This window comes from Anticarsia gemmatalis, chromosome 14, assembly GCF_050436995.1.
Source record: "Anticarsia gemmatalis isolate Benzon Research Colony breed Stoneville strain chromosome 14, ilAntGemm2 primary, whole genome shotgun sequence".
Taxonomy (NCBI): domain Eukaryota; kingdom Metazoa; phylum Arthropoda; class Insecta; order Lepidoptera; family Erebidae; genus Anticarsia; species Anticarsia gemmatalis.
The window spans coordinates 11359249-11386437 of record NC_134758.1 but is presented as its reverse complement, the minus strand read 5'-3'; the positions used below and the strand labels follow the sequence as shown (position 1 = coordinate 11386437).

At 34.2% G+C, this 27189-nt stretch overlaps 1 protein-coding gene across 7 annotated transcripts in view; it reads right to left on the bottom strand.

The window, feature by feature from the left end:
- Positions 1–27189, bottom strand: part of LOC142978322 (uncharacterized) — a 273041-nt gene that overhangs the window by 136390 nt on the left and 109462 nt on the right. For all 7 annotated transcript variants that reach the window (XM_076122707.1, XM_076122709.1, XM_076122708.1 and 4 more), the window contains exon 3: positions 11425–11857. In XM_076122707.1, the coding sequence (XP_075978822.1) occupies positions 11425–11857 (433 nt within the window). The remainder of the gene's footprint in view (positions 1–11424; positions 11858–27189) is intronic.

The following is a 27189-nucleotide window of genomic DNA, read 5'->3' as shown; positions in this document are numbered from 1 at the left end:
CCACCGTAGCAACGCCTACGCTACGCCGCCGTAGCAACGCCTACGCTACGCCGTAGTAACGCCTACGCTACGCGGCTACTAGTCTTTGCTACACCAAGACTACTCTGCCGTTACGATTGTGTTATGCCTCTGCAATGTTTATATTCAAAGCCTTTTATGCTTTGGTCACGGAGGTTAAGATTTTCACAGCACCTCATCCACTCCTAGACTTTAAAGACTTTGCTTCTAACCTTGGTTGTCCCATAATAATTTAAAGCAATACCAAAGGATTTTCTCAAAGTTATTCTAATGTTTCCTTAAATATATTTATGTCGGAATTCCGGACGCGTACCCTGATTTCTTCTACATTATCTTTTTTTATTCAAACACGAAGGGTAAAGGCGTATTTGATAGCAAAAACTGGGTATTCTTTACAAACACTACTGTGGTGGAATGTAGATTATTTTATGAATTACTAGTTGTGCCCTGTATTTTCACTCGCATTTATAATGATTACTTAATTTATTTCCTCGTGAGTCCAACTAGCTTTAACCATTATTTCAAATCCGAATTAAGATTAACGCGCTTAAACAGGCAAAGTCAATTTAACTTATATCTATACCAAGTTGATCTGGCTGATCTAGAGTTTTACTAATATATATCAAATTATTTATTCTAAGTCGACCTTTATTCAAAGATAACTGCGTTAGAACAAAATAATGCTAAGGTTTATCAAATAGACAGACTTATATAGCGTCCATTTCACCATGGAACCCAAAAATATAACGAATGGTCGTCGTCCCACCATTAATTGTGGGCACAATTAATCATGAGGTTCGCTTTCATCTAACCGGTCCGGCGCAGTCTCGCACCGTATCGGGATGAACACGTCAAATAAGATAGATCCCTGTATCGGACCGCGCTGATTAATACCACTGTTCTAATACGAGGTGAATGTTGAATGTGTTATATGTGTTCACGTGAATAACATGTTAATGATTTTTATGACTTAACAAATTTTAGATTATGACAATTTCTTTAAAGGAATGTTTAGTATCACATATTAGTCAAACATGTCTTTTTAAGTTACTGTACCTTTTAACAGGATGTAATAATAATATGTCTTCTGTTGGTGATGCAATAAATAAATAAATAAATAATGTTAATGGTCATAGAACAAAAAAATAATAACTATTCAATTACATTATGTACCTAGCCTTAGGTGCTACTTACTACGATTATAGTTTAGTATGACAAAGCAAGAGATTTTTTTGCTAAAACAGTTTTTTCCGAAAAATGTGACTTTGATGATGAGCTTGTCAAGAATGCTTTAACAGTAGCTTTTTTTAAAAAAGTTTATATTTAAAAGTCGTTTGTAAGGACAATTTAGATTAAAATAGTACCTTTTTGACACTGACAATAAAGTCCAAGTGTTTGAGCCTTCGCCTTAAGTGCAGTAATCTAGTTTCCAAAAAAAGTTTATACAACCTATTTTTATCTCTGTATCAATCTAAAATTTATTTACACATTTACTCTTCTAAATCCCACAACATCCCAACAACTAAAATACATAAACATGTACCCTTTTGAGAGATTCGTTGAAGGACAAACGACTTCTTGGAAGGATTGAAGCATTAATCACGCGAATGTAAATGAGAACCACGAGATGTATAAATCTGAGATGAAAAGACGAATTAAAATGTTTTACTATTTATGTTCATGAATTAATTTGTGAAAAATTTACGTCAGAGCTTTATGCAATCATTTAGATAGATGTTTTTTCAATATAATGATTTTAAACTTTTGCAACTTGTACACATAATAAAATATTATATTGCTACATTTTTTTATCGAGTTTCAGACTCGTTGCATTATAAAAAATATTACTAAGGGATAGATTCGGATGTTAGTTACCTAGTCGACAGTTAACTATTGTATTTAAAACATACTGCCAGTCAGTCAATTTAAATGGTTAATTTGGTGAATCAATTATAATAATGTTTTTCACGGCGATGTTAAAAATCCTGAAACAAATAGATAACATATTTTATAAAAAAATCTATAACTAATTTCTTAAAGCAATTACTGGTGATATGGCAAAACAAAATAGAGCACTTTACTTAACCCTTTATAACCGTAATTTGTTAAAAGCGTAAGTGAAATCCTTAGTAATAACTGAAAGCCTAGTCCATCAATCTAAACCAAACTTTCAAAGTCCAACTAGGAATTTCCGTTCGCTAAAGTACACTCAAAATTAAGTAATAAATCATTCCGATAGGCTATCGACAATCCCGGGATGTTGGGGACGTCACACGGGCCGCTGTGATTGGTCAATGTGATTAGTAGACCGCTGTGATTGGCTATATTATGTGATTAGGCCTAGGATTGGTATTTGTGTGTTCGGTGAAACGTTTGATGTTCGTTTGGAACGTTTGAAAATTTGGAATTAGTATGTTTGCATTTTTTATTTGGAGTTTTTGGTCAAATTGGAGTTAAAGTTTTTTGAGTCGTTGTTGGAATTAAAATTGCTTCATTTATGTTATTGATAGGAACATATACCTTTTTTATATCAATAATTGCTTGCAGCGGTCTTTTTTATCATAGATTTTGGGAGAAAGCAGTCCGAGTTTGCCGAAATGACAAGGAGTAATTGATTGGTAACTTTGTTATTTACGAAAACTAACAGGCATCTTCTTCAACATTAGTTAAATTAGGTATAACGAGTATTTATTCTGTAAATGTATTGATCGTTTTATATAAAGATGTTTCTTATTCTATTCCTGTGATACAGTTTGGATAACTAGTAATTAATTATACAGAAGAAGAAAAAGCAAGACTAAGAGAGAACGATTTATCATTTGTTACATTAAATATAGCCTTGATAATCTAGCAAAAACAATGACGATAAGTAATTACTTATTTTCACAGAAGGACAAACCAGTCATAAAACGAAAATGTAAATATTTAATTAATAATAAATTAATTAATAAAATTAAGCATCATAATTGAAATGATTTTACTTAAGTTGTATGCGTTTGTATGTTATTTTATACATCATTCCGTATTACATACATACGTAATATCACGTCTTTTTCCCATAAGGGTAGACAGTCCTCTGTCTACCCCTATGGGAAAAGCCACTTGGTACGATCGGTAGACTGAATTATCACATAAAAATGATAAGTATCTAATCATTTTTTTTTATTCATTGACTGAATTAAATTCTCTTAACGAAACATACCGTTGTATTTTTTTCCATTCATATAACTTGAATTCTCGTAATATATTTATGACTGTAACTGTATCGTATATATGTGTTTATGTGGATATTGTTTCAAAGGGTTATCGATCACCCCTCAATGGCGGATTTGTTCACAATTCAATATTGTGTGGTCGGTAATTAGGGCTACATTAATCCATGGGGTGATACACATACGGGCAGTTTTATAAGATTTGTTGGCAAACATTCTGATTATGAATCTTATTTTATTCCTGAAACCTTATATAAAGCCTGTTAAACAATTTTCATGTACTGAATTAGATTGCTATAGTGAAATTGGAATAAAAGATAGGCTGTTACAAATCATATGATTAGCATTATCATCCAATACAATTAAATACTTATCACTTTAAGATAATAGCCATAAAATATTTTTTTTATTTTGCTTCATAATATTCAATACCCTATCAACAATAATAAAGTTTTTACAAGTTTTAACATAATAAAATCGGTGTGTAAAAAATGCTGTATTTTATCGGTTTGCGGTCCACAGCGGCCGTATGTCACGAATAACTTGGTAAAAACGATCATTAGTCTTCGTCAAGCGAGTGTTTTAAACTGCTCGCCGTTTTGGAGGCTAAATGACGCATCGGTTGGTTATTGATGTACTGGTAACATGCCGCCGTGCCGTCATGCCGCCTCGGTTACCAACTGTTACGTTGCGCTCCATTGTGGTTAGTTTAATGTGTTACAACTTATTAACAGTTGTTTTAACTGATAGAAAAAAGTAGCTATGACTATTATTATTTCGCGGTTAAAGTATTGTACCACATTAGAGGTGAAGTGATAGATCGTATTGTGATCGTAGTGCACAATCTTGGTGTCTACCTTTTAACATTTCTTCTATAGAAATAAAAAGCTATGTGGCTAGAAAATTACCTTGTTGCGTATTAAATAGTAAAAGAAAATTAAAAAAATAAATGCCGTAGCCGTAGTATTATCTCAAAAATAAAATACTACTTGAGCGGGAATTAGTTACCTACCTAAACATCTATGTAGGGCCAATAAGTAATACACATAAAAGAGTTGTTAAGTATCAAGAAAGTCAGTCACTGGCCGCTTACACGGTTGTGTTAGGAAACTTGAGCGAATAACGATAAAGTGCTTTGTGCAAGTCGCTATAGTTGTGGCACATTGTAGCTATTATTATACCTTAGCCTCATATTGTCATGCTGGCTGGTTGGTAAAAAAAAGTTTGGCTTTCTTAATCTGTATGAGAGGATTTTAGTATCTTATAAGTCGGGTTTGTACTGGTATCGAACACATACATTAAAAGTATAAGTATGAAAGGAAATCAAAATTCTAGTTTTTAACTAACCGATAAGTGTACGGCGTGTATATAACAAGTGTGGGTGTTTTGAGCCTACAACAGTGTAGTATATGGTCTTTTGAACATAAAAGTCTCCGTATAGTGTTTTAAACAGAAAATAAGTGCATTTTTTTTTGCATGGACTGTTAAAATAATCACGACACTAAACAAACCACTTTGGTACTTATCAGTCGCAATATAAACTGAAAAATTTAAAATATTTCAGATATTCCAAGAACACATATTTTCTAAGTAATAAGAAAAAAGTATTATCTTATTTTTCATATTCCTACATACAAAATTACGCTCATTTGACAAAAATAACTCCGCACCGAGGCGGGGTTACGCACATAACCTGCAGAAGTGATGGCCCTCCTCGCTTGGAGATAAATAGAGCGTCATTCGTAGCAAATGACAGATATTACAATAAAATATTATAACGGCAATCAAACGTAACGGAAGTATAAATGGTGAGGGGAGATGAAAATCTTGATCTAAAGTTGTGTTTACACTTGGGAAATATGTGCCAACCAAAATAATTAAACATTTATTTTTAATAGGTGCCTTTCATGTACTTATCTTATTACGAATATATATATTTTTATTTTTATGATATTCTTAACTTAATTCTATAGCCCTATCCCCATGATGGGATGGGATACGCATAGGCGTAAGCAGAGTTGTGCAGAAATAAGTACACTTTTCCGAGTCCATAATTTTTATTTACTAGTGAACAGGCCTATTGCCATGCTATACATAAGAGGCATGGTCGAAGTCAAATCTATATCTAGTTTAATTTAAAGGTAAATAAAAGGCTTCAGTAAATATTCATTAATGCCACATACTGTCTTCATCAAAAATCATGTACCTATTGTTGCACAATTTATGCATGAAAACATAAATCAATAGTTGAAAATACCGACACAAATAATGTAGAAGAAACTATATACATACATAAGATACACCCCTCAGAAGGCAGATTGCTTCATTTTATGATCGTCTCATAAAGTTGATTTTGTGTGAAAAAACACGCAACTTAAAGCTAAAGGTTATTGATGTGGGATTCATGCATCAATTCTGAATGCTCGTAAATATATGGCTCTATGGACGGGAGGGAAAATGTATATATTTAGTGGAAGGGTTATTTTATGGATTGGTTATTGGTAAGAAACTTTAGGAAGATCCAATATATAAAATTCTCGCGTCACAGTTTTCGTTGCCATACTCCTCCGAAACGGCTTCACCAATTCTCATGAAAATTTGTGAGCATAACGAGTAGGTCTGAGAATCAGCCAACATCTATTTTTCATACACCTAAGTGACACATTTTTTTTTATATGGCAAAGCAACGTTTGCCGTGTCAGCTAGTATTGTTATATAAATGACAGTTGGAAAATGTTTTTTAAATTATTTCAATGACGTAGTTTTTTAAATATGTTGTACCGACCCTTCTTAATGTGGATAAGGTGAAAATAATGGACTATCACTTATATTGTTAGCACTTCTGCGTATCAAAAAGGGACGTTTGCAAAATGAGAGAGTTGAGTTTGAGTTGCAAATCAATAGGTTTTGGAATTGTGTGTTTTTGCGTTATTCGTATAGATTGTGCCGTGTATTGCGAGGTTTGCGATGTTTGTTAAATAAGAGAAATGTTACACTAAATGAATGTTTAATAAATGTTCTACAAAAACTTCTTAAATGTTAAAATGTTACAAAAATATGTTAAATCAACTGTTACGATGTTACTGAATGCACCCGAATCTCGCGGTCACACAAAGTGCACTGACTTAGTCTAACAGATGTTCGACAAGTATTTGACCTGATTAGGTAGACGCGTGACGCGCTCATTGCTAAGTAAGGTGTTCGGTCCTATTGCACCGAACATAGATATAAAATCTCTTTATAACGCGAGACCTTAATAGTCCATTGAAATGTTACAATTTGAGGGCCGAATATTGCATTTCTTAGAGGACGCAATTTTATTTTTGGAACATGTAGAGGGGGTCAATAGAAGCTTAACTTGAAGTTTGTGGGGTTGCCACTGTTGTCCCCCGGCCGCCATCTTGGAAAAGGGGGTGGAAACACTTTTTTCACTATATCTCGGAAACTATGCGTCTTACAATGAAACTGTAAAAGCATAATTTGTAGCAAATTATTTTGCCTACAAATATGTTTATGACTTTTTGCCCTAAATTAACAAATAAAGAAGTTATAAGCAAAGAAGTGAAATATTTCTTTACAAAATTTTCTTTCTGAATCCGGTCTACTTCGGAGCGCTGTTACTGAGTTTCTAATTAAAGAAATTGAAAAAATTATAGGGAAAAAATTTCCTCGAAAAATACTCTACAAGATTGGTCTGAGTTATTTTTTTTGTATATTTACATATCAGCTAAGCCTTTTTTCTAAACTATGTTTGAGTCGGCTTCCAGTCTCACCAGATGCAGCTGAATACCAGTGTTTTACATAGAACGACTGCCTATCTGACCTCCACAACCCAGTTACCTGGGATATAAAACGATACCCTGCGTTAAAACTGGTTGGCAGACTTTCAAGCTTCTGACTACTGTTAACTGACTGTCAAAGATCTTCGAAAATGACAGCCGCGACCCACAATTTAACGTGCCTTTCGAAACACGGAGGAACTCGATATGTGTAAGATGGTCACCCATCCACAGAACAACCTCGGCAAGCGTAGCTTAACCTAAGAGATCGATCCGCGCGGCTGTTATAAAAAAAAGTTATAGAGCAATAACGAAAATTTTTATTAAAAAAATTGCACCTTTTTGCTTATAACTTCTTTAATTGTTAATTAAGGGCAAAGAGTTGCAGAACATATTTGTAGGCAAAATAATTTGCTACAAATTATGCTTTAACAGTTTCATTGTAAGACGCATAGTTTCCGAGATATAATGAAAAAAGTGTTTCCACCCCCTTTTCCAAGATGGCGGCCGGGGGACAAGAGTGGCGACCCCACAAACTTCAAGTTAAGCTTCTTTTGACCCCCCCTACATGTTCCAATAATAAAATTGCGTCCTCTAAGAAATGTAAAATTCTTGTAACATTTCAATGGACTATAAATACAATATAATGTATACTGCAAAAAAGTTTGCTATGTTTTTGTTTCTTACAGTCATAACATACAGGCAGCTTATTTTCCACCGTACAAAACAGTCCCATAAAAAATATTTTTAACCAAGGCACACACATTTTCTTCCATAGCAAAATATTACCAAAACTTAAATACATCTTTTCTTCTCACGCATAATATTATAAACTGCTCCATACGTCTACCAGCTTCCATCAACATACAAAGTTGGTTAAGAATTTTACGATATTCCCCGCGATCGTAAACGGTGCTGTTGACACAGGGGAAATAACAGACGGACTGCAAAAGCACAGGGTTATGACATATATTAAATGAGAGGATTTATGAGTGCTGCATTTAAATTAATGCCGAATTAAAGGGTGCATATGTTACCGAAGATTTTAAAATTTTATTTGCGCCTTTTTAACGTGCAGATATGATGCTTGTTTTTGTCATGTAATGGAGATGAGTCTACTGCCATGCACCGGACACATTATCGAGCTACATTCATCTTTTAAAGATATTGTGACAGAAATGAGAAAATGCCACTTACACTTTACCTGAATTAGGATTATTATTATTATTAATTGAGCCTGAGACCTCGTAATTAGTGCTCGTCTCCACTACCGGCTAGATCACAGAGGCAGTATTTTCAGGTTGTCATAATTAAATAGACTTAATATGTCTTGTGGGTCTACATTTTTATCCGTAGTGAAGGTATACTACTGATGCGACAGTTCTACCAGGAAGGACACACAAAATCTTATTACAGTAAATGTCTTTTTCTGGGAAAATTCTGGCCGGAATTCGGGAAATTTTTTAATGGTCTGAATGTATAACTTGTACTATGTGACTATCTCTAAAAATACTGTTTTAGTGCACAATTATCAACATTAACGTTTAGTTTTTTAACTGTACCGGAGCTATTTCAAATACTTCTTGGTCTTACATCATAACCTACACGATATCGGTATTGTTTATTTAATTTAAGGAGCCGATTCACCAAAGCTTATGACTTGCTTGGAAAATATTTTTTTTTATGATGTGTTGCAAAAAGGTCAGGTGCGTAATACTCGTTACCTGCGGATCTGTTTGGCAACATGTATGGATGTGAATGAAGCAAGGGAGGTTTGCGTTCTCTGGTTCCTTACCACTCTTATGGAAGAAGGCATGATTTTATTATTTTAACAACTCACACACAGGCAAACTAAGCAAAGCTTGTACTATAGTAACCAAATGACTGATAAACACATTATATGATTTTAAATACATACTTTTATAAAATTAACTATCATTATCTTTATAAAATAAAACTGGTATAAACCTTAGATTTTCGACTAATTGGACAGAAATTACTACGGGAAATCTATTCACGCAGACGAAGTCGCGGGCAGGAGCTAGTACATTTATAAAATAAGGTTTTGTTGGAAAGGTTTGTATACCGAGACTAATGTGTTTTTGTTAATGGAGTCTCAATTATGTGATATTTTACATGTAAATGTACTGAATACTGAATATTTTATAAAGATGTAATTAAGTTAGCTATTTGTGAAATTTTGAACAACGTGAAGTTAATGTTCGGTAATGTGTTTGTTACTTGACTTAATAATTATATTTAGGAATTTAAAAGTAGCTTTAAAAGCTAAGCTATGCCAACAAGATTTTATTTTAAATTTGTACTAAAATTCAATATCACGATTCATATTTCAACTTAATGCTCATGTATCCTTATTATTTATTTACGACGTTTTTTGTTACTTTATGAAAAAAAGCTTACTTAACTATGAAATTCTGCAATTAATTCTCGCAAGTTCAAAAAGCTAAATATTTTGAAATAAACTGCATATTTCATATGTATTTCACTAAAATACGTCTAAAATTTTCCCAAAAAAGCACAGAAAGACACTGCGCGGGAAAAATGTTCGGTGTATATTTTTTTCGTCGTCGTACAAGCACTGGCACAATGAATGTAATGCCACAAAGGGCTTGAGACCGTTCGCGGCCACAATTCAAATAAAATGTTTTAAAACTCCGCATTATGTTCGAATACGGCGTTTAAAATATACTAACATTTTGTTGCTTTGCCAAAATTGCTTTTATTGTGGGGAGATACGGTTTATTTTTGAATGGTTATGTTCTTTGTTTTGTTTTTCAGAGGGTTATTCTGAAGTTAATGTTTGAGATAGCTGGTTTTGCTAGATCTGGAGTTTTGATATCTATGTTAATTATATGGGAATTTGAAATTATTTTGGACGATTTTATGATTTAGTTTAGAATATAAAGTTCTATGTCCTACTTATTAATATTATTAATAATATCATTATCATCCAGTAATTATGTTTCATGTATAATAATGAATTCTAAGTCTAAAGTGCATACGTTATTTTAAAGAACTAGTTGTTTAGCGTCGAGATAATCTTTGCTAAGGCGAAATGATTATGATCTTACGGTACTTATAACATATTGAACATATTTTTTTGCTAAATGTCGTTCATACCACACAGAATAGCAAAGCAAAGCTAGCATTAGTTGTACTTTTATCATTCGAATATAGTTGGTAATCTAGGGTCGCAAATCTCCAAAATAAAGTTATAAATACAAAGTAGAAAATAGGTAAATATTATGTTGTATTGTCTAAACTGATTGACCAGTAAGTTGTTAGTTTAGGACACAATTTCATAGAACCGTCTGTAAACATCACACGCGAAATATACTCAAAATAAAATCAAAACCTTTTGGTTTTATAACTTATTGAACTCTATAATCTCTTGAGAAACCGCTTTTATTTTCAAACTAAATTTGTAGTTTTATTATTTTTCTAATGATTAGGCATCTATGTATTTATATTCCTTAATGTGTTCAAACACAACCATAATGACAAATGAAAGCAAAACTACAGGAATGCTTAGTTTTCAGAAACATAAACTTAATTAAATGATACCATTTCAACTACCTTTTTGTAAATATTTGTTAAAGTGACTACTGGCACAAAAAATTCAAAGTTGCAATGTGAAATCTATGAAAAACTTGAATAACCAAAGCTGCAATAACCAAAATCATCGAAATATATTAAAGTTACAGACATAGACATTTTTCCAGCGTAGACCGGTCACAGACACAAATATAACACACAAAAGTCTCTACAGACCACCATAAAAGGCGATGAATCCGAGTAAATTATGATGATATGCCCCCAGACCCTTGGCTTAGGGTCCGATACGCCTGTGGTCAGCCTTATCTCACGAGGGTCCGTATTAAGTACCAAGAAAAATACACTGTTTATATGAAACGGTTAGGGCTATGTATCCAGCGTCGTAATATTCTGTAGGCGTCAGAAAATGTGGAATTTCTTCGTTTATGAAGTTATTTTTATGTTGGGATAAGAATTATGGGCAAGGGAGTAGAAATATGGATAGAAAATAGTGACGTAGCGTTCGGGTTGGCTAGACGTTGTAATGGACTGTAGCCGAGATTGTAGATAACGGTATATTGTGACATTTTTGTTGAATTTGTTGGTTATATTAAGTCTTTTATTCAGGGGCATAATTTTAGTAATATTTTGTTAACATACCTAATTAGTCCAATAAAATGTCTCGGTCTCGACATTTCGCATTTCAAATTATAAATTTTTGCCCAATAATTGGGTTATCTGTAGAGTTTTACTCTGGCCAACATTGGTACGGACAGCTCTTAAAATACTTTGAATTAGAATTTCACATATACATTCAAGAGGTGACGTTTTTATAACTAACATATAAATAAAAGACTTACCTAAAAACAACACTAGTCGCCTCACTATCTAAATGCACACCATCATTGAGTGCCCACTGCAGCAGCACCGCAGTCCTGCTCATCAGCGGACCACTCACGACCCTGGCCGGCAAGAACCTCCTCCTCATGCGCAGACTCTTCGCAAACCTTCGATACACAGACCTCTCGTCTCTAAAACTACGGTACTTTGGTCTGAAGTAGTACCCATCTACTTCTAAACCCTCATATGGTCTTTTCTCTCCGTATCTTTTGGACTTCTTCATGTGTTTGGAGCGCTCAGCCCTGGTGTGCTTTGGGAGGAAGTAGGGCAGGGTCTCGTCTCTGCAAGGTCTTTCAGTAAACGTTGTTGGTGTGAAGTTTCCTCTGATGAAGTTGTCTACTATGGAGTGCAGGACGTAGTCTCGGAGCGTCAACTCTTCGAATTGAAGGTGTACTGTAACAAGAGGAAAAAGATGATTATTATAAATCTTTGTAATTGTAGGCCTGTATCTAGTAACTTTTAAACTTTATCGTTGCATGTTTGGTATATAATAGGATATTATTTACGTATCTTACTATTATAAGGTCATATTTTGTATTCAGGTGACACAAAAGAAATTTACCTTCGAACTTGAAAAAGAAGGACTGCCTGTTATTTGTTAAATACACTATTATAATTGTAGTCTCCGTACCTTTACCGCATAGAAATTCAAAGCAATTGCCAAGTGACTAAGCATAAAACTAGCTGTATTTGGCACGGTATCAATAAGAATGCTCCATTCACCTCACAACGGAAGGTGTCTACCTAGAAACCTGCTGGCCTAAAAGTGGTATCAAGTCCAATTTCCTTAGTGTTTATATCAGGAATCGTAGCCAATATAGAAAATAGGTATTTTGGACTTATTTCCGATAGATGACAAAAAAGAAATATTGGACCTAAAATGAGAAATAGTCTGTTATAGCTGAAACCAATTTCTAGGTAACCGTAATTGTATACGATGTTTGTAGCTTATTTATTATTGTATATGGTTGTTACCATCCACCATTTGGTACAAGACAATTTTTGATTTGTTGACAATTAAATGCATATAAAACACTAGCTGACCCGTGCAACTTCGCTTGCGTCACCTAAGAGAATGGGTCAAAATTTTCCCCGTTTTTGTAACATTTTTCGTTGCTACTCCGCTCCTTATGACCGTAGCGTGATGTTACATAGCCTAAAACCTTCCTCGATAAATGGGCTATCTAACACTGAAAGAATTTTTCAAATCGAACCAGTAATTCCTGAGATTAGCGCGTTCAAACAAACAAACAAACAAACTCTTCAGCTTTATTATATTAGTATAGATAAACAATGAAATTATCGATGGTTTTTGATAACAGATATATCCTATCAGATAAATTGTATGCCAATATTATTGTGCTGTTTTCACATTGAGCGCTACAACTCAAAAGAATATAATTTAAAGCAAGTATAGAGCATTGATCAAAACTTCCGCAGGATTAGTTAAGTTTCCGTACAATACGTCTTAATAGTTATGTAACTATTAAAAGTAGGTACTTGATTGTCGATTTTAGCAAGCAATCTCTCCTCCTCAAATGCACAACATTACAAACTTAAGTTTCTCAAAGCAACAACTTGTATCTGTAAAGTTAAACAACTTAATAGTACACGAGCGCAATCTTACTCAACTTTGTAATATTTCTGAATAAAACTTGCTAACAAACTGGCAAGAATAAATGAATAAATTAACTCAGTACATATTATTTAGTTTTCAACTCTTACTATGTGAGGAACCTCATTCGTTGGGAAACTTAGTGAAAGTAATTTGCTAGACAAGTTTAAACTATGTATGAAATAAGTTAAGTTTTACTTAATGTAAAAGTATGAGAAATGGTTCAAACTTTACACCTCTGCTGTTACTATGAATGCGAATATAACTCTTTCTGTCTGTAACGCTGTAACAGGAGAACGGTAGCTTGATTCTCTATTACTATTCACTACCGATAACAGGCTAGCTATCTAGAAATTTTACACGAAAATCTGTTTAGCACTTGGGCCCGTAAGAACTATTTTGGCAGTACATTTAAAATGATACGATACTCGATAGTGCAGACTTTACAGAATTAGGCTACGGCTGCTGTGATTTTTATGAAATCCTAGCGATATTTTCAAAATTATTTATTTATCACGCCTGTAGCTGGTTTCTAAATCACATATTATGCTTTCATAACAATATGTTACTTCAGATTGAGGTGTAATTCTTCCCCCCTTTTTAGTTCTTTAAATAAAACAAAATTGGTTAGGTTTTACGTGGTAGATTAATAAGGAATATTAATGAATATTAAATGCTTATTTCGTTACAAGAGGATAACTAGCCAATCCGGAAATTGAAACCAAATCAGGTTTCATCCAGAGATTACCCGCCCACGGAGCTTTCGTATTATGTAGGATATATACGAATACCTATAATATTAATGAAATAACAATACACGGATTTATTAATACAAACATAAGCTCGAATAAATGTCAACTCTAGGGCGAGTGGGTGACTAGGAAGCTCATATCTTCATAAAATATATTTTTTCGTAATACTACTTGGATAGTCTGTGGGGCTCGAAGCAGAAAAGAAATTAGGGCTCTCTACACCTAAACTGAAAATACTAGGGTCCAGGATATTGATCAGCGTCTGGGGCAAAGCATCGTAGCTACTGTTTTTCCATGTAGTGTATGCATGTAACAATAAAGGAATTGGAAATACCGTGGTCAGAACAAAATGTGAGCTTGTCTACATAGAGTGCTGCTGTCGACGATGCACGGAAATTTCAGATTTTTTGTAATATGTACAAAAAGGTATTTAGTAGGAAGGGCGCAATGGTGAATGCAATAATTTGACCAGATAACAATTAGTAAAATAAAAGCTGACTGACTAATCCAAGCAGAGTAATTCAATTATCAACGCAATGCCAAAACCGTTAGTTATTACATAAATGTGGAAAATGAGCATTAAGACTGATTTTTAACAGTACAAGCCTTTGCAAATATTTTTTTGTCAATACAAATTTCACGCAGGCAAAATCGCGCGTACATCCTACTTTAAAATTCAAGGAATATTTCAAGATCCTATTCCCTAAGCTAAGAAAAAAAAGTACTTTCTAAATGACGTCATTCGAAACCTATTGTCCCGCACATTTTTATTCAAAGCAACGTGACGCGTACAGTGGGGTACACAAGTTTTGATGCTCAAAATATTTTGTCTTGAAACAAATCACCTATCGTAAAAACATATTTTATTGAAGCCCTCAAAGTTTTGCTCACCAGTTGGCAAACGATTAGTGGGGTTAGGAACTTTTGGAAGAAGCATTCGTAGATGGATGGCCTATATAAATTGGTCATCTCCGCGCTTTGAAGTCCAAGTTAAAAGTCGTTCCCGGATATCCAGGCTAAAAACGTCAGACGATAACCCATGAGATTTGTTTGTTTGTTTGAACGCGCTAATCTCAGGAACCACTGGTGCGAATTGAAATATTTTTTTACTGTTGTGTGTTAGTCTGTTGTTACTGTGAGGAAGGCTATAGGCTGTATAACATCACGCTACGACCAACAGGAGCAGAGTACCAGCAATAAATGTTACAAAAACGGGGTAAAATATGACCCATTCTTTGTGACGCAAGCGAAGCTGCGCGGGTCAGCTAGTATAAAATAAATGTTAAAGGCGATTCGTTGACTCGAACAACTTTGACACTAGGTTGACCTTTAACCATACGATAAATGAATAAATAACTTGCGACCTTTGTTCCCGACTGTACTTCTTTATTTATTGCCACCCTTAATTAATGCTTAACAATTTGTGAAACACTGTGGGCGGCTGAACAAAAAAATATAATTGATTAATTAAATAATTTTGCACGGTTTCTGGGAAAATAAATTGAAATTAGATTTGTTTTAGGGAAAATAAAGAAAACGGTTTTTTCGGGAATGGCGTAACATGAACCTGGATGTTGACCTTAATTTGATGATAACAGTGGCAGTGGCGCAGAGATCACTACATCTACATTTGTCGCAGGGTGTCAAAGATACGGTGCTCAACCGGATTTTTTTTTAGAAGCTAACTAGCTCATATTCTTTCGGAACGTGTTATTTGTGCGTGTAACAGCGGGCTCGAAGCTCATAATTATCTTCCGATTTATATTTTTATTATCAAAGAGGATTTGCCACTGTTGAAGAAAGTTCGTCTTACGATTTTTCAAATATTAGTATATTTGAAAAATCTTAAGACGAACTTTCTTTTAATGCAAAGCAGTTCTTAAAAAATTCAAAAAAAAATAATGCTCAAAGGAATTTGCATACACTATGTTCATTATAGTAATCTTCTAGAACATAGCAACAATAAACTCATCTTATCTATAGTAAGACAGCATCTTGATTAACGTCCGCGTAGAGTTACAAATTAATAAGGATTTGGAGAGGGAACACCTTTCATGTTGAGACGTGGGCTCTCGTGGGCGTAGTTCGTTAATTTTGGTATGTCAGAGTTTAATGCCACAAAGCAGCATAGTACTTTAATTTAAAATTTTGACTGTTTTTCATAATAATACGTTACAAAATTGCCCGGTTACTTCAGTGAGGTCATGAACCCAAGACCTAGCTCGATTCTCCATCGCTATCGACTATCGATAACGAAAATTTTCTTTGACAATTTGAACTGCACCTCTAGCGGACGCCGTGGGAACCTTTTTTGCAGTACATTATAAATGTCAAAATCTCGTACCGATTGTTAAAGTCGCGCTACAGGCCCAGTCGAGCTATCTGCATCGTGGGCAAAATGGTTAAGTCGCTTATATCATCACTTTCACCGCGCGTCGTGAGTTCAGTTTCCACGTGACCGACAAATATGTAATTTTCTTAATATTACCTTGTGCCCGTTTTACAAAAGTTCTCTAAATTAGATAAATGTTTACAGTCCGGAAATACTTTTTAAAAATCATATTTTTTACCTCTAAAAGAGCTAACCGTTGTACAAACATACGCTTACTAAATTTCAATTATCTGGTATACCACATAAAATAATTACGGCTTTCGGTACTCTCCCATGGGAAAACAAGGCATAAAATTACACATTCAATAATTATCTTCAAACAATACATGGTACAACTAACCCCTAAAACCCGAGTAAACCCTGTAACCCAAAGTGGTACATCGAAGGTCCAGTTTCACAAGAAAAGGTATTAATTAATTAAAACCGTTTCCCAACTTAATTAATTTAATTTAGTTCATCGTTTTTGTACACCCTGTATATTTCCGAGTAATTAAGTTTCCGGTTATTCCCCAATCAGTGAACAGGATATCATTGAAAGTTGTTAAAATTTAAGAAGATTGTTGTGACATTTATGGTTTACTTCAAATAATTTGGTACTTGTTAAATAACTTAGGCATTTTCTTTGAAGCTTACTGCATTTAGTAGTATCTGATGTCATAAAACATTCCTATGTTACAAATGTCTTTTTTGGTTTACGATTTAAATACAAACAATATTTTGTTGCACTTTGCCATATTTCGCCCAAAGCTGCAATGGTAACAATTTCTAAAATGTATTATTCATTTTATACCTCCCAAAGTATCCTCGTTTTTATTATTTTAGAAAGAAATTTAGCATCTAGTCATCTAGAAAAGGTATCATCCAAGGGAGGCCTTTGCTCAGCAGTGGGACACAGAAACAGACTAAATAATAATAAAAAATGCATCAAATTGTAACAGGATTCTGGTAGGTATAAAAATGCACCACAATCTTGTACCCTCTCATATCTAGTAACCAATATTAAACTGACGTTTTACAATATTTAGAAGCATATTTACCAACGGTGAAGTTTATTGAAATTTCAATTTCCTCCCCGAGTTTATATTGTACGTGAAATTGTCAGCAAGTGTCAAACAGTGACGGGACATCGGATAATTGAGTTTAAAAGAAAATGTTGTGTTTATAACGAGTGAATCTGTGCAAATCTAATTAATTAAGTACGCCATTAATTTCTTAGATTAATGTTGAAATCTGGTGAATGATATAACAAAATGTTTAAGAAGATGCTTTTCTTTTCTAATTTTTGTAAACTGATAACTTTTATTAAGCTAACTTGTTACTGGAATCGTTAGTGGGCTACCTAGAGTCAAAGTTTTTCAAGTCGCCTTTGACATTACATTTATTGGGTAAAAGTAGGTTCGTGGCGTGTTTCAAGGATATGTTAGGCTGTAACGATTTTCATAAAAATACAACCTAAAGGGGGCCTCTGAAAAATCACTAATAGACGTCTTAATGCATTTGTATTTGTTGCAAAAGTTAACATGTAAAGATGAACTTTTGTTGTAATTTTCTTCACTTGCCATCACTTTGTTCAGGCATTTCGTAAATTTTCCGATACAAATGCATTTACAATAGCAGGCTTTACGTATTCATAAATCCGAGGGCTTGATTGTCACCCCAAAAAAAATCTTCCCCACTTCAACCCGGTATTTCACATGATATTGTGTAACAATATTAATATCCATTTCCTCCATAAATTGGGGTTGAATACGTAACTGATTTGGGGTCTACACCCGGATATTACAACGTAAGGCTTTTCAAAGAGTCCAAATATTTTGTAAAAACAGGTCAGGTGCGTGGCAAGTTTCGTTACTACGGTTTTATACGTTCACGTGAGTTGAGAGAATTAGGTGGCGATCTTAAGATAACTTTTTTGTATCGTCTTGAAGACTCAAATACTGTGTATGTATAGCGGAGTCATTTCCGCGCTGTAAGGAACATCAACAACGGATTGTTTCTGATATTATGTGTATTTTAACTTTACTATTTTAATTTTGCGTTCTATTAAAATAACGTATAGTATAAACACATTAGATTAGACATTAAATCAGTCAATCAAAAAATCAGTTTCAACCCATTATGTATAAAGTTTGTGTTGCACAGAATAACAGAAACACAAAACATCTATTAATTTATTTCAAGTTCTGAACAGAAAGCATAACTTTTTAAATCGCCTCTATCAATCTTATCAACTTTTCGAAACCGAGAAGAACATGTTGGCATTTAAAATTCATATTAATAAGGCAATAACATATCATCTAACATTACTCATGGCTTTAACAGTAACTGTAAAAGGTCATAACCGCCTTTCCATAGACATTTCACTGCACTTCCTGCTCGCATCAAAAGTTAAAAAACCTCAACTAAATCTGTGTTTTACGAGCGCTATACATACTCTCAATTGTATGAGCTTTGACTATCCGTTTTTAGGTCAATCGATCGCCGGTTACTTTTGTCCGTAGTCTAATGTTATTTGGCTTGCAAGCCAGGTTATAAATGGATGAGTTGGTAGGCCAATTCCACACCTTCCGAGGCAAACGATGGTTTGAATTTTTCAAGAATGCTGTACCCGAATTAGCCAAAGGTTTGCTGACAAAAGTCGAAAATCCAGACCTAAATACGTTCTTTAAAAATTAAGGGTGACCTCTATTAACATTGGTTGTCTACTAGGAAACTCATAAAAACATCTTGCAACATCTAATTGAGCTAAGTAATTAGTTGCATAGATTAATGTAGAGGTCCATTATGATTCAGTCAAATCTGTGGCTGTATGATATTTCGGTATTACAAATATGTATTACGTAAATAATGATAATAATAAGATATATTTTTGAACAATTCACACACAGACATCTTCGTGTATTTATATAGTGATAGACATAAACTTGAATATAAGCTATCCAGCACAAAACTAATGTTCTAGTTAGCTTGCATTACACAAAGCATCAAATTTCAACAAGAAGCTGTACACCTGCTCCTTAACTCCTGATTCTCATGAGTGAGGAAAACAAATGGTATATCGTTATACATTAATGGCAACATTCCGATTCCCAACGTTGAGTAATGCCATATCGGCACTCCGAGGTAAAAATACGGATAACCTGGCAACACTAACAAATTGAGAGGAAAGTGATTTATACGGGCTTTTACCCCCGGGGGTAAAAGGTTTGAAAGGATTATTGTTCTATAAGGGTTGTGTTATAGATTGGGTATAAAAATATGCATGATAACTCGTAACTCGTAACCGATCCTGTAAGACAAGATGTATAGAAGTGAATGAGGCAAGGGAAGTTTGTAAGTATTGTACCAATTGGTGTTCTTTGGTCTCTGTCTTTATGCAAATATAGCCCTATGCGCAAAAGGCGTGACATTATGAATGTAATGTGCATGATTTTATACAAGACTGTATCTCTCGCTTAAGGATAAGTCTAAGACAATAAAAAAAAAAAAACATTTCATTTCGAAATTCTTCTAGATGAGCTTCCATACGTATGATTTAGTCACCGTCTCAGTCAAGTCAAACGCCTGTTAAGCATATTGCTACCGCAGACCAACTTTTGATACGCTTTCCAATACACACACAGCTTGTGGTTACGAATTTATGCACTTTCGTCAACACTAAAGGTTGCCAAACCACGAATAGGTTATTAGTTTGGCAATCAAATGTAATAACTTAGTTGGAAACTGGCTGAAATACTTGTAATTGGGACATATTTGTTAGCTAATTCTGCCGTCGTAATGAAGAATGCAGTAATCGACATTTTTGCAAAATTGATATTTTTATTGAAATGACGTTTTAAGACACGTATCTTACTATTGAGTAAAAAAATAAATGAAAAAAATACTTAGAAATCAATGAAAAACTAGTTAATAATGCAGTATTTGCATGAATTTGTTCGCTACTTGTTAATATAAATGCAGTAATGAACATGAACTAGGATAAAATGCAGTAATAATACTCGAAATACTAATTTAAAATGCAGTGAAACCTATGGAAGTTACTGATTTTTACAAGTATATTGATCATTCATCGCAGCATAAATTGAAAAAGAGCACAAATCAGAGATATTTGAAAGATATTGTTAGTGTCGAGGTGCGTAGGAATAATTTTAATTTATTTGTAAAGACCGAACATGATGGTGAACTCCGAGAAATAGGGTTCCTAAAAATGAAACACATAAAGTCTCATTCAATTCCCGATCCCATACAAAATTCAAGTCCTAGGGGTATCACTGAAGCTAGAAAATCTGCAATTATTTCAACGCTCACTAGAGTTATTCCAGAAAATAGACTACCATTTTGGCAAAACTTGCATACCAATGACAATTCAATTGATCTAGTTAATATTTTAGATGTAGATGATTGTGATGAGTAAAGACTGAACTTGCATTTAAATTAATACATTTTAAGACTTACAAAGTGCCATTATTAGCTCTAAGTTCTTTATTGTTTTAGTTTTTAGGTGGGAGCTGAGATCCCTATTTGTTTTTGTTTGTAATCGGGAGCAGCAGTCCCGTTTGAAGCATAACGTTGATTATATGAATGTTGATTGTTTTATAAGTTTATATGATTAAAAGCCTACTAGACCTTGTGAAGGTCTCTAAATAAAAGTATTCGAATTTTATTTTTTTTATTTTTACACACTATCCTAAATTCAAGGGTCTAAAATATTTTGTACTGCATGTATATAATAGTATTTATTTTGACTTTACTATTCATTTTACTAACACAAAATGCAGTAAAAAGTATTTGCTAGACATGAATGCAGTAATAAGCACAAATACTGCATTTCACTTTGTGATAGACTATAATATCCATTAGTAACACAAGGTTGAAATGCAGTAGTCAACTTTATAAATAACCTAAACCAAAATTAAATATTTGAAATTAAAATATATAATGCATAGTAATAAAATATACGTATTAGTTACAAATTTAAATACATTTGATTTCCAGACGACTAGAGATAACAAGAAATCATTTAACCGCGTTTTTCTCGAAACCGCGAAATTGCAAGTACTGCATTTACGATTACGACGGCAGAATTAGTGACTGTTCAAAAACTATTCTACCGTATAGTAGTTTAAAAAAAGCTTCAGAACCGGAAATAACAAAGCCTGAGTTGAGAGCAACAAATGTTTTTTATCCATGTTCATTTATTCAGCCTCGCTCAGTTACTGGCAACCCGCCAAACAGCCTGGCAACACCGGCAACCTACATTATTGTTCCGAATTCAAACTTACTGATATCTTTTACAAGTTCGTTTTTCAAATTGCTTAATTTGTTTATGGTGAACTCGTTTCTTAATTTAAAATCTTGTAATGGAAAATGCTGGCAGTGTTTGTTACTGTGCTAAATTAAAACTCACTTGTATTTTTTACGAGTTCGTTTTTCAAATATAGTGAACCTTGTTCTGAATTTAATAGAAAATGCTGGCAGCATTATACTCGTACTTATTACTGTTCCAATGTTAACCTAGGTAACTTTAAAACATTTTATTTAAATTGTAACAGCTATTTTCAAAAATATTGTCATTTTTATAACAAAGAAAAACATAATAAAGAAACCTACGTTCATAACAATTATATGTAGTTGTTTGATTTTTACCTTTCGATTTCATCAACACTTTTTCAAGGAACAACAAAACCAACCACTCTTGATTACTAAATTATAACCAATCTCTTTCTTCCTCAAACTAAATAGTGAGACAAAAATCAACACTGGGCACAAACGCGCGGTTAATTACGCAAGACAACACGCGACATTGGCCGCTCAATCGAGCGTTCTCGCGATATTGTCGATGGTTAGATGTAATACCATTGCGGCCTCCTTATTAGCTCACTTGGCAACTTGCCAAGTATAAGGGACTTGCCAAGTATCTCCTTGCAATTTTTCGTTACTTATATTTTTTCGAAAGTGGTTTTTTAAGGTACTGTATGTAAAATATAGGAGTATGTGATATGGCATGCCTTGTGCAATATATTACTTTAACTATATGATAATTGACACTGTTACCTACGTTATTACATACGTCAACCAAAAACAATAGGTTAAAATACTTGATCGATTTTTATATATGCTTTTTTCAAGCCCCAAAAGCATTTTTTTGGTGTAGTGGCAACGATTACATATTTATCTACGCATTTGTATAATTGTACCAAATTTCGCGTAACAACATCAATTGATATTTTTTTCAAACACTCTTAGTTAGTAAAATCACTTGATTGTGTAATACTCTTATTTCTAGCTGCCTATATCGATAACAGACTAGACAGGTATCCTGAACTTTGACCCCTTCATCGATCTGTTGCAAAACTTTTTCCTAAACTAAAAATACAATCCTTTATTGTAAAAGTGTTGAGAAATATGCCATTTTACTGGAAATATTGCCACGATGTTTGATGGAGTTCGACAAAGCGCTTTATGTTTTAAAATAGAGGAGAGCAAAGGACTGCCGCTGTTATTTTACGTCGGGAACATTTTGTTCGACGTTTTTAAAAATGCTAGGTGTAGGTGCTGTGCAGTAGTTTAGCGGTTCGATTTGTTTCGTGCTGGTACTAAATTTTTTCAGGTAAAAAGATTTATGGGGTTTTCCTAGGTATATTCAAAATCTAAGGTGTTTAATGGAGAGAAAATTTACTTCAAAATGTAGCCCTCTCTCTTCATTCTCAATAAACGGTGCAAATTTCATCAAAAGTGATTAGATAACCCCAAAGATTTTAGACTCACAGATTCTAGATAATTATAGCTATACTAGCTGACCCGCGCAACTTCGCTTGCGTCACATAAGAGAGAATGAATGAATGAAAGATGAATGAATGAATTTTCTACGTTTTTGTAACACTTTTTACTGTTACTCTGCTCCTATTGGTCGTAGCGTGATGATATAAAATATGCTTTTTTTCGTGAAAAAAAGCATATTTTATTTAAAAATATTCTTAAAATTATTTATATCCCATAGTATAACGAAGTCGCGCTAAGGCATATCCGCCATTAAAACAGTTGCCATGACAACGGAATTTTGGTAATTTAATGTCATTATAATAGTGATTATTCGCGACTTCGTTCGCCACCTGAATTTTCCCGGAAAATGCGTCATTTTTCCGGGGTAAAAAATAGCCTATGTCCTTTCTCGGGTATCTAAATATCTCCATACCAAATTTCATGGAAATTGGTTCAGTAGTTTAGGCGTGATTGAGTAGCAGACAGACAGAGTTACTTTCGCATTTATAATATTAGTATGGATGAACACAATAGTATAAGTGTAAATATTTTGAAATACTACTGCTGCTGGTAACTCAAAAACAACGGTTTTAAAACGGACTAAACAATATTGCACACTTAATTATATTAACTTGACTATTTTCCCAACCACCACTTTCATCAAATAACGTCCAGTTCAAAGATTTTTTCGACCTCCTTCCTCGATAACCAGTCCCGTATAGCCGTCCCCTCGATATAAGCCTTTAAATCGAGGAGTATGGCAACACAGGCTGGGAGGTAATGACTTGCAATATTGAGCTTATGCAACCGTTATTGGATACTTTGACGGTGTCGTTTAAAACGTTTTGTTTACGTTTACAGAGGGCTTTTTTGGAAATTGGCTTTAGCGTTTTAATGTCTTCTATGTAACGAATTTTAGCATCGTGTTCTAAATTACTATCACTATTATGAGGTTTTGTTTTCGGAGACTTCTCTCTACACCCTCTCTCCCACCAAATTAAAGAGGTATAATTAAAGAAACTTAAGATAAGTAAGCTTTAGCCTGAGTTCAAAATTAAGTACTTCGCTTATTTTATTTCTATGATTTCGCTGCAAAAACACATTTCTTGGATAATACATCATATTTACACTAAGAATACTATAATTTTCTACACCTGTCGGAGCAATAATTACGGTAATCAAAAGTAAGCAATTTTAGCTTTGTGTTGTATGGTTAGAGGTCAACCCTGAACCCAGTGTTTACGTACCCTGCGAAGCACGTTCTGTTCAAATACCACTATGCGATTACCCACCTACAGAATGATCGCACCAAACGGTTGCTTAACCCACTGATCGTATACCGACCGGTGAGCGCAACTGCCTATGAGCGCATTTTTAGTAACAATTCCGCACATATTTTCTAGTTTTTCATTAAAACATGAGTGTTTCCTGTTTCAGTTTCTACTCTTATTTATGTTTTGTGCAACCAAATGTCGCTTTACAGCATAAATGTGTAGTCACGGCTGTTTTAAATATAATATTACACAGCTTTCATATAAATTCTACTTAGTTTGAACTCGTATATCATAGTAAGTAGTTCTAAACTATAATACAACGTTCAGAAACGCCACTTCTGCTTTAAAGTCAACTGCACGGAACTTTACGCTAGTTTCCGAACTGATACGAATATTTTTAGAAAATGGCGTTAACTTGGCCCATATTTTTAAATAAAAATATGGAGTGTACATGACGATTTTGTTAAATAAAGTTTGTTATAGAAAAGTTATGTTTTCGAATATTTTTTGTCGGGATTAACCGTGTCATATGACAACTATTCAGAAGGGTAAATAAATATAATGTAAAATATTTTCTAGCTGATATTGATATAATACAAAAATTTATGACTGTATCTGTGTGACTGCTGATGACCAGGTCTCAGGTTGGATTCTCGGGTCGGCCTACTGATATTTTTTCTGAGTATTTTAAATTCCGGTTTCAAGCCCAGTACTTGGTAGTGGGCTCACCTTTTATCTTGAATACTTATTATAAAACTACGTACATAAATTTTGACACCAGCTAGTATTTCAAATACCCATGGCTGCATGTCGTAAACGTTACTTCATTTTCAGATTATAGCAAATATCTAGCAAAAAAACCAAACTTTTCATCAAGCAATACGCCAAGCGTCTGGTTCCAAGATTATAGCAATTATAATAGGATTTATACACACCTGGCGACAAGCAGCTTACGCTTAATCCGGAATAAACGAGCTAATCCCGAATAAATGAGCTCAAGCGAGATAATGAAGTTACGATGCAATACCGTCAAGATTGTACGTACACTATAAAGTTTGACATGTAGGTGCCTGTAGCACGATTCTCTTACGCTATCAACCATCGACAACCGGCTAGCTATCGAGAAATTTAGTATGAAAGTCTAATCAGCACCTCTAACGTAGGCCGTAAGAACTATTTCTGCAGTACATTTAAGTGTCAAAATCTCGAAACTCGATAAAAAACGTCTTAAAAGAATCGTTCTGCTGTGCCTTGTGGTAAAAATAGCCTTTTAATCGTATAGCTTGTTGTGTGATTGACAACGTAATTTGTAAAGTATTATTATGCCACTGCTGGTCATGCAAGTTCCTTACTGTAAAGACTAAAACAAAAATATCTTTAGGTCACCTTTGTTTGCCGTAGTCGTTAGGATGGTGATCATGGCCCGCCGCTGATGTTGACTCCTAATATTCCTATACGCCACAAATTTTGTAATTTATACTGTGGCGTCTGCTGTTTGTATCCGTTTACGTGAAGACCTTGTCCAACATCACGGGTGTTGTTATCTTTTTGTAATTTGTTTCTCCGCCATCCTTTCAAAGATTTTGAATTTTGCTATTGGCGCTGCTTTTGATATAACTAACTATTAATAGAACTCATGCCAGAGGCACTACCCACGTTATCTCTGGGAAGAAACAGGGAAATATTTGGAGGAAGAAAACAATCATAATAAAAACAATTATCCTACAACTCAGCATTCATAGACAATCTTCAACAACATGGCTGGCTTGCATATCTCCTTGATTCTTCCAAAAACATCTGGACATGTTCCAACATGAATAAATCATGTTCAAACATGTCTGCAATAAAGTGGAATACGCTGATAAGGACCACGTCTACTTATTTGGATGTTTGTTTTGGAATATTTTAACGAACGGCTGTATTTGTTCCAAGTTCTAGAGAACATGTTTTGGTTCAAAATCTATACTAATAAAGCTGAAGAGTTTGTTCGTTTGTTTGTTTGAACGCGCTAATCTCAGGAACTACTGGTCCGATTTGAAATTCTTTATTAAAGATTAAGAAGATGAATAAGAGATGAAGAAAGATTTGAAAATCTTTCAGTGTTAGATAGCCCATTTATCGAGGAAGGCTATATCATCACGTTACGACCAATAGGAGCAGAGTAACAGTAAAAAATGTTACGAAAACGGGGAAAATTATGACCCATTCTCTCTTATGTAACGCAAGCGAAGTTGCGCGGGTCAACTAGTGTTCTAATATTTTGGTAGTGCATTGGTATCACAGCTGCAGAAAGACTGTATGTTAGCGAGAGTTGTTTCAAAATACATTTGCCTAATAATGCAAAAACGTTCCTTAATAAAGTTCTGTAGAGGTATGCAGACTTAGATTTCCATTTCTGCTACGCTGAGTCGATCGGGTAGTCCGGTCGAGCGTACAATCATGCACGATCAGCTCGGTATTCTATGGGACATTGCACAGCAACGCAGACGGGCGCGGCAGATCTTTCTATGTAACTAGCGGACCCGACAGACGTTGTCCTGTCTAATAAATTAAAAATTAATTAAAAAAACAATGTCCACCGGACAAAATTGTGAATCTAAACCATTCTCAGATCCCCTTGAACACACACCAAAAATTTTATCAAAATCGGTCCAGTCGTTAAGGAGAAGTTCAATGACATACACACTTACAGAAGAATTATATATATAAAGACTAGCGGACCCGACAGACGTTGTCCTGTTTACACGTCAAAAAATCATTGTCCAGCGGACAAAATTGTGAATCTAAACCATTCTCAGATCCCCTTGAACACACACAAAAATTCATCAAAATCGGTCCAGTCGTTTATGAGAACTTTAGTGACATACACACTCACAGAAGAATTATATATATAAAGATAAGCAACCGATAGTATGTCCGACCCACAATTC